We start from the raw sequence: 8,986 nt of genomic DNA, 5'->3' as shown, positions 1-8,986 counted from the left end.
GTTGCAGTGGGGCTAAAGGACCGAAAACACTGGGAAAAAAAACAAAAACACATTTCCTGGTCTGATGGACCCCGGGTCCTGCTGATGGGAGGACTAGGGTATAGAGAAAACACACGTGCATCCATCATGCCACGTGTGTCACGTCCTGACCAATAGTAAGAAGTTATTTTCTATGGTAGAGTAGGTCAGGGCGTAACGGGGGGGGGGGTGTTGTGTTTTTCTATGTTTTCTATTTCTATGTTCTTAGGTTCTAGTTTTTGTATTTCTATGTTGGCTTGTTTGGGATGATCTCCAATTGGAGGCAGCTGGTCCTCGTTGTCTCTAATTGGAGATCATACTTAAGTAGGGTTTTTTTCTTCCTGGGTTTTTTTGTGGGTGAATATATTTTGAGTAGTGTTTGTTTTCTCTCTCTGCGTCACGGTTTGTTGTTTTTGTCATATTCAGTTATTTATGTTTTTGTAAAGTTTCACGGATTTAATAAAATTGTGGAACTACAACCCCGCTGCCCATTGGTCCGCTCCTTTAGACAACCGTGACAAACATGTCAACATTACAGGCTGGTTGTGACGCCGTGTTTTCAGGGCAGACAATTGGGCCTCCTTGATAAAAGTGGAACAACGGGTTTTTTTGGGGGGAATTCCACAGGATCTCTGAACATCATTTCCCCCAATCAGGTGCCTCCCTTCATGGCAGCAGTGTTCCCCCCCCCCCCAGCATCCCCTCCATCTGTGAATTCATGTTTTTTTCCCTTCTTTCCCTCAGGAGGATAATCTCACAAGGCTACGACTATACAGGAATGGTTCCAATAAAGACGACAGTGAATTCTGGTAACTGCAGTGACCCGTCCGGTCACCAGGTCTCAATCCAATTGATTATCTGTGGGATGAGACGGAACGAGCTATTCGGACGTAAAGATCCACTAGCCTGCCAACTTGTGGGAAGCATTGGAGTCAACACGGGACAGTATCCCTGTGGAACACTTTCGACACCTTGTAGAGTTCATGTCTCGACGAATTGAGGCTGTTCTGAGGGTAAAAGGCTGAGGGTAAAACTCAATATTAGGAAGGTGTTCCTAATGTTTTGTACATTGTGTACATGATCTAAGTCGAGTGATTTATTTGTAATAAAAATGTTAGATTTTTTTTCTCTACCACTTTGAGTTTTGTGTAGATTGTTGACCAAAAATGACAATTCAATCCCATTTTATTTCCTCGTTGTAACGACAAAATGTGTAGAAAGTCAAGTGGGTGTGAATACATTGTGAAGGCACTAATATATTATCAAAAAGGTAGGTCTTATTTACTTTGAAGAACTACTAAAATAGTGTTTAGTTTTTGTTGTCAGACAGCATAGGAAACAGTTAGAGTTTAATGGCTGTGATTGGAGGAAACTGAGGATGGATCAACAACATTGTAGTTACTCCACAATACTAACCTAAATAACAGAATGAAAAGAAGGAAGCCTGAAAAGAATAAAAAAATAATAATATTCCAAAACATGCTTCCTGTTTACAACAAAGCACTTTAAGTAATATTACATAAAAACGTGGCAAAGAAATGAACATTATGTCCTGAATTATAAAGCGTTATGTTGTGGGGGGAAAATCCAACAACATCACTGAGTACCACTCTTCACATTTTCAAGCATCATGTTATGGGTATGCTAGTCATCAACAAGGGAGTTTTTCAGGATAAAAAAAAGAAAAGGGACTGTAGGTCAAATCCTGGAGGAAAACCTGGTTCAGTCTGCTTTCCAACAGACACCGGGAGATGACTTCACCTTTCAGCAGGACTATAACCTATGTCATGACGTTGGCCTCTTTGAGTACAGGGAGGACAGTTGACCCCCAACCTACCTTCCCCCCACCCTGGCCCTGTGTGTAAAGGGTTGTAAAAACTCTAAGAGGAGAATCTCTTGCCACATGGCCCATAGAGAGACACAGGAAATTCTTCCAACTCACAGAATTGGGGAGCCAAGCGACCTTTGTGTTCTGGAGAAGGTATGGAAGATTGGTGAAGAATCCAGCTACGAACTGGTCCGCTTGGTACAATTTTGTGATACTCAGAAGAGACAATATAGCCATATTACCATAAAACGGTTTATATAATAGCCTCAGCGATGAGACTTGCATCCACATGGTTGTATAGAATGTATTAATAAGGATAAAGCTATTTGTAATACATTGAGATGCTATTGTACTGATGTTAATGTGATAGAATTATATTTCTGTACCAAGCTTAACTCAGTCATGGGCACGCCCCCAGGGACACAGACAGGAACAGGCGTCATTTGACAAGCCTGTTCTATGTTCACTATAAAAAAAAAACCTGACTTACTAGTCTAACAGACCCCGGCCTCCACTCCATTGCGAGTTGGCCAATAGGTTTGACCATCCAATTCCTCTACTGAAAGTGAACTATACCACGTGGTTAACTTTTAGACTATTGATACCGACAGAATAAGAACAAGTCTTTGATGTAAATTATATCATTGAACGCGAAGACCAACGAAACATCCATTCTATGACGACATTAATGAATGTCGCTTTGAAAGATCCATTCTAACCGAGAGAGAGAGAGAGAGAGAGAGAGAGAGAGAGAGAGAGAGAGAGAACTCTCCAACAGAACGACTCTTCAACAAGGATCACGACGACACACTGAGCGTATTGATTGCAATTGTTCTCGAATGAGTGAGCGTTCATGTGCAAAGGATTAGCATATCAATTGTTAATATCAATGAACTCTGTGTGCATCCTCAGCTGACCTTTTATGACCCATTGTTGGACAAGACACCAGCCATGCCTGTTTAGACCACTAGGGCACATTACTCTACCAATTCTTTGTGATGATAATTACTGTTTGTATACTTTATGTGAATTACTTAGTTTAGTAAATAAATGATTTTAAGACAATTGATGTATGGATGATTTTAGTAAAGACTGGGTTCGTGCAGATACAACAATTTACGACGTTTTGGAATGAGACTGGACTAGAGATAAAATACACCATTTAAACCAGAAGATAATCGGCCTATACTATAATATAATATAATATTATAATATAGGAAAGTTATATTAGGAAAATTATAGCTTTGTAATCTGAATATTTTCCTTGGTGCCCCGATCTCCTAGTTAATTACAATTAAACGATTAATCAGTTTAATCGCGTGATAATAATTACAGGGAGCTAATTGATAAACATGTCTTCAGTTTAATGGTACACCCAAAGACACGACACCTACAACACAAGGACAAATCTACACTGGAGTTACTCACCAAGAAGACAGTGAATGTTCCCCGAGTGGCCGAGTTACAGATTTGACTGTTCAACAACCAGCTTGAAGAATTTGAATAATGAGCTAATATTGTACAAATCCAGGTGTGCAAATCTCTTAGAGACTGACCCAAGAAGACCCCCAGCTGTAATGACTCTTAGAGACTCAACATTTACATTTACATTTGAGTCATTTAGCAGACGCTCTTATCCAGAGCGACTTACAGTAGTGAATACATACATTTCATGCATTTTTTTATTTTTTTTTGTACTGGCCCCCCCCGTGGGAATCGAACCCACTACCCTGGCGTTGCACACACCATGCTCTACCAACTGAGCCACAGGGAAGGCTACCAAGAAGACTCCCAGCTGTAATGACTCTTAGAGACTCACCCAGAAAGACTCCCAGCTGTAATGACTCTTAGAGACTCACCCAGAAAGACTCCCAGCTGTAATGACTCTTAGAGACTCACCCAGAAAGACTCCCAGATCTAATGACTCTTAGAGACTCACCCAGAAAGACTCTCAGCTGTAATGACTCTTAGAGACTCACCCAGAAAGACTCCCAGCTGTAATGACTCTTAGAGACTCACCCAGAAAGACTCCCAGATCTAATGACTCTTAGAGACTCACCCAGAAAGACTCTCAGCTGTAATGACTCTTAGAGATTCACCCAGAAAGACTCCCAGCTGTAATGACTCTTAGAGACTCACCCAGAAAGACTCTCAGCTGTAATGACTCTTAGAGACTCACCCAGAAAGACTCCCAGCTGTAATGACTCTTAGAGACTTACCCAGAAAGACTCCCAACTGTAAAGACTCTTAGAGACTCACCCAGAAAGACTCCCAGCTGTAATGACTCTTAGAGACTCACCCAGAAAGACTCCCAGCTGTAATGACTCTTAGAGACTCACCCAGAAAGACTCCCAGCTGTAATGACTCTTAGAGATTCACCCAGAAAGACTCCCAACTGTAATGACTCTTAGAGACTCACCCAGAAAGACTCACAGCTGTAATGACTCTTAGAGACTCACCCAGAAAGACTCCCAGATCTAATGACTCTTAGAGACTCACCCAGAAAGACTCACAGCTGTAATGACTCTTAGAGACTTACCCAGAAAGACTCCCAACTGTAAAGACTCTTAGAGACTTACCCAGAAAGACTCCCAACTGTAAAGACTCTTAGAGACTCACCCAGAAAGACTCCCAACTGTAAAGACTCTTAGAGACTCACCCAGAAAGACTCCCAACTGTAATCGCTGCCAAGGCGTTTCTAACATGTATTGACTCCGGGAGGTGAATACTAATGTAATCGAGTGTTTTATTTGAAATTAATTTGTAATAAAAATGTTAGATTTTTTTTTTCTCTACCACTTTGAGAGAGTATTTTGTGTAGATTGTTGACCAAAAATGACAATTCAATCCCATTTTATTTCCTCGTTGTAACGACAAAATGTGTTTTATTAGTTGATTTTATGTGTTACAGCGTTCAACACACACAATGCAAAAGGGCATTTGATGTAAAAAAAATAAAAAAAATGAAAAAATAAGTAATTGAAACTGAAAATCAGAAAGTATTAAATCACTCAGCATTAGTAGTCGGCCTGGAACACACCCGTAATCTGACAGGACTACGACACAGGCTTGGTAGTCGGCCTGGAACACACCCGTAATCTGACAGGACTACGACACAGGCTTGGTAGTCGGCCTGGAACACACCCGTAATCTGACAGGACTACGACACAGGCTTGGTAGTCGGCCTGGAACACACCCGTAATCTGACAGGACTACGACACAGGCTTGGTAGTCGGCCTGGAACACATGTCAAAAATGTTATAAAATGATTTGCATTTTAATGAGGGAAATAAGTATTTGACCCCCTCTCAATCAGAAAGAATTCTGGCTCCCAGGTGTCTTTTATACAGGTAACGAGCTGAGATTATGAGCACACTCTTAAAGGGAGAATGTGTGTGTGTGTGAGTTCTAGAACGCGTGTGAGAGTTCTAGAATGCGTGTGAGAGTTCTAGAATGTGTGTGTGTGAGTTCTAGAATGTGCGTGTGTGAGTTCTAAAATGCGTGTGTGAGTTCTAGAATGTGCGTGTGTGAGTTCTAGAATGCGTGTGTGAGTTCTAGAATGCGTGTGAGAGGTCTAGAATGCGTGTGAGAGGTCTAGAATGCGTGTGTGAGTTCTAGAATGCGTGTGAGAGGTCTAGAATGCGTGTGAGAGTTCTAGAATGCGTGTGTGAGTTCTAGAATGCGTGTGTGAGTTCTAGAATGCGTGTGAGAGGTCTAGAATGCGTGTGTGAGTTCTAGAATGCGTGTGAGAGGTCTAGAATGCGTGTGTGAGTTCTAGAATGCGTGTGAGAGGTCTAGAATGCGTGTGTGAGTTCTAGAATGCGTGTGAGAGGTCTAGAATGCGTGTGTGAGTTCTAGAATGCGTGTGAGAGGTCTAGAATGCGTGTGTGAGTTCTAGAATGCGTGTGTGAGTTCTGGAAGAAGAATGTGTGAAAGGGAATCTTGATCAGGAAGTCACACCAGCGCTGGTCTTTGTGTTACTCAGGCTTGGACAGCAGGTTATTCTTCTGGGGCTGGAAGAAGTCCTCTACGATGGCATTAACCAGGTCATCCAACTCCTTCTGTAAACCTTTAACATCACTGACACACAGAGACAGATGGAGGAGGGGAGAGAGATGGAGGAGGGGAGAGAGATGGAGGAGGAGGAGAGAGATGGAGGGAGGAGGAGAGAGATGGAGGAGAGATGGAGGATAGGACAGCGATGGGAGGGATGGAGGAGGAGAGAGATGGGAGGGATGAGGAGGAGAGAGAGAGATGAGAAATGGAGGGGTGAGAGAGATGGAAAGAGTAAAGTTTCACATCTGCAACAGCACTGCTGTGTGTGTATCAGTGTAGTATATAGTGTGTTTTCTACCTGTTGCCGGGGGCAGCACACAGCTCAGTGTAGTATATAGTGTGTTTTCTACCTGTTGCCGGGGGCAGCACACAGCTCAGTGTAGTATATAGTGTGTTTTCTACCTGTTGCCGGGGGCAGCACACAGCTCAGTGTAGTATATAGTGTGTTTCTACCTGTTGCCGGGGGCAGCACACAGCTCAGTGTAGTATATAGTGTGTTTCTACCTGTTGCCGGGGGCAGCACACAGCTCAGTGTAGTATCTAGTGTGTTTCTACCTGTTGCCGGGGGCAGCACACAGCTCAGTGTAGTATATAGTGTGTTTCTACCTGTTGCCGGGGGCAGCACACAGCTCAGTGTAGTATATAGTGTGTTTCTACCTGTTGCCGGGGGCAGCACACAGCTCAGTGTAGTATATAATGTGTTTCTACCTGTTGCCGGGGGCAGCACACAGCTCAGTGTAGTATATAGTGTGTTTATACCTGTTGCCGGGGGCAGCACACAGCTCAGTGTAGTATATAGTGTGTTTCTACCTGTTGCCGGGGGCAGCACACAGCTCAGTGTAGTATATAGTGTGTTTCTACCTGTTGCCGGGGGCAGCACACAGCTCAGTGTAGTATATAGTGTGTTTTCTACCTGTTGCCGGGGGCAGCACACAGCTCAGTGTAGTATATAGTGTGTTTTCTACCTGTTGCCGGGGGCAGCACACAGCTCAGTGTAGTATATAGTGTGTTTCTACCTGTTGCCGGGGGCAGCACACAGCTCAGTGTAGTATATAGTGTGTTTCTACCTGTTGCCGGGGGCAGCACACAGCTCAGTGTAGTATATAGTGTGTTTCTACCTGTTGCCGGGGGCAGCACACAGCTCAGTGTAGTATATAGTGTGTTTCTACCTGTTGCCGGGGGCAGCACACAGCTCAGTGTAGTATATAGTGTGTTTTCTACCTGTTGCCGGGGGCAGCACACAGCTCAGTGTAGTATATAGTGTGTTTTCTACCTGTTGCCGGGGGCAGCACACAGCTCAGTGTAGTATATAGTGTGTTTCTACCTGTTGCCGGGGGCAGCGCACAGCTCAGTGTAGTATCTAGTGTGTTTCTACCTGTTGCCGGGGGCAGCGCACAGCTCAGTGTAGTATCTAGTGTGTTTCTACCTGTTGCCGGGGGCAGCGCACAGCTCAGTGTAGTATCTAGTGTGTTTCTACCTGTTGCCGGGGGCAGCGCACAGCTCAGTGTAGTATATAGTGTGTTTCTACCTGTTGCCGGGGGCAGCGCACAGCTCAGTGTAGTATATAGTGTGTTTCTACCTGTTGCCGGGGGCAGCGCACAGCTCAGTGTAGTATATAGTGTGTTTATACCTGTTGCCGGGGGCAGCGCACAGCTCAGTGTAGTATCTAGTGTGTTTCTACCTGTTGCCGGGGGCAGCGCACAGCTCAGTGTAGTATCTAGTGTGTTTCTACCTGTTGCCGGGGGCAGCGCACAGCTCAGTGTAGTATCTAGTGTGTTTCTACCTGTTGCCGGGGGCAGCACACAGCTCAGTGTAGTATATAGTGTGTTTCTACCTGTTGCCGGGGGCAGCACACAGCTCAGTGTAGTATATAGTGTGTTTCTACCTGTTGCCGGGGGCAGCACACAGCTCAGTGTAGTATATAGTGTGTTTCTACCTGTTGCCGGGGGCAGCACACAGCTCAGTGTAGTATATAGTGTGTTTCTACCTGTTGCCGGGGGCAGCACACAGCTCAGTGTAGTATATAGTGTGTTTCTACCTGTTGCCGGGGGCAGCACACAGCTCAGTGTAGTATATAGTGTGTTTCTACCTGTTGCCGGGGGCAGCACACAGCTCAGTGTAGTATATAGTGTGTTTCTACCTGTTGCCGGGGGCAGCACACAGCTCAGTGTAGTATATAGTGTGTTTCTACCTGTTGCCGGGGGCAGCACACAGCTCAGTGTAGTATATAGTGTGTTTCTACCTGTTGCCGGGGGCAGCACACAGCTCAGTGTAGTATCTAGTGTGTTTCTACCTGTTGCCGGGGGCAGCACACAGCTCAGTGTAGTATATAGTGTGTTTCTACCTGTTGCCGGGGGCAGCACACAGCTCAGTGTAGTATCTAGTGTGTTTCTACCTGTTGCCGGGGGCAGCACACAGCTCAGTGTAGTATATAGTGTGTTTCTACCTGTTGCCGGGGGCAGCACACAGCTCAGTGTAGTATATAGTGTGTTTCTACCTGTTGCCGGGGGCAGCACACAGCTCAGTGTAGTATATAGTGTGTTTATACCTGTTGCCGGGGGCAGCACACAGCTCAGTGTAGTATATAGTGTGTTTCTACCTGTTGCCGGGGGCAGCACACAGCTCAGTGTAGTATATAGTGTGTTTATACCTGTTGCCGGGGGCAGCACACAGCTCAGTGTAGTATATAGTGTGTTTCTACCTGTTGCCGGGGGCAGCACACAGCTCAGTGTAGTATATAGTGTGTTTATACCTGTTGCCGGGGGCAGCACACAGCTCAGTGTAGTATATAGTGTGTTTCTACCTGTTGCCGGGGGCAGCACACAGCTCAGTGTAGTATATAGTGTGTTTCTACCTGTTGCCGGGGGCAGCACACAGCTCAGTGTAGTATATAGTGTGTTTCTACCTGTTGCCGGGGGCAGCACACAGCTCAGTGTAGTATATAGTGTGTTTATACCTGTTGCCGGGGGCAGCACACAGCTCAGTGTAGTATATAGTGTGTTTTCTACCTGTTGCCGGGGGCAGCACACAGCTCAGTGTAGTATTTGATCTTGGGTTCCGTTCCGCTGGTCCTCATGGTGGCCA

The 8,986-nt window shown here is 45.0% G+C and overlaps 1 protein-coding gene across 1 annotated transcript in view; it reads right to left on the bottom strand.

The window, feature by feature from the left end:
* Nucleotides 1–4,698: 4,698 nt before the first annotated feature.
* Nucleotides 4,699–8,986, bottom strand: part of LOC106595213 (phosphopentomutase) — a 34,922-nt gene continuing 30,634 nt past the window's right edge. The window contains exons 12-13 of the mRNA XM_045723018.2: nt 8,911–8,986; nt 4,699–5,926 (exon numbers count right to left, since the gene is read on the bottom strand). The exon at nt 8,911–8,986 is cut by the window's right edge and continues 58 nt beyond it. Coding sequence (XP_045578974.2) covers nt 5,824–5,926; nt 8,911–8,986 — 179 coding nt within the window. The 3' untranslated portion in view covers nt 4,699–5,823. The remainder of the gene's footprint in view (nt 5,927–8,910) is intronic.

The sequence above is a fragment of the Salmo salar genome, chromosome 08 (assembly GCF_965601325.2).
Source record: "Salmo salar chromosome 08, fSalSal1, whole genome shotgun sequence".
NCBI lineage: Eukaryota > Metazoa > Chordata > Actinopteri > Salmoniformes > Salmonidae > Salmo > Salmo salar.
The sequence above is the reverse complement of the archived record's forward strand: the minus strand, read 5'-3'. Positions and strand labels throughout refer to the sequence as shown.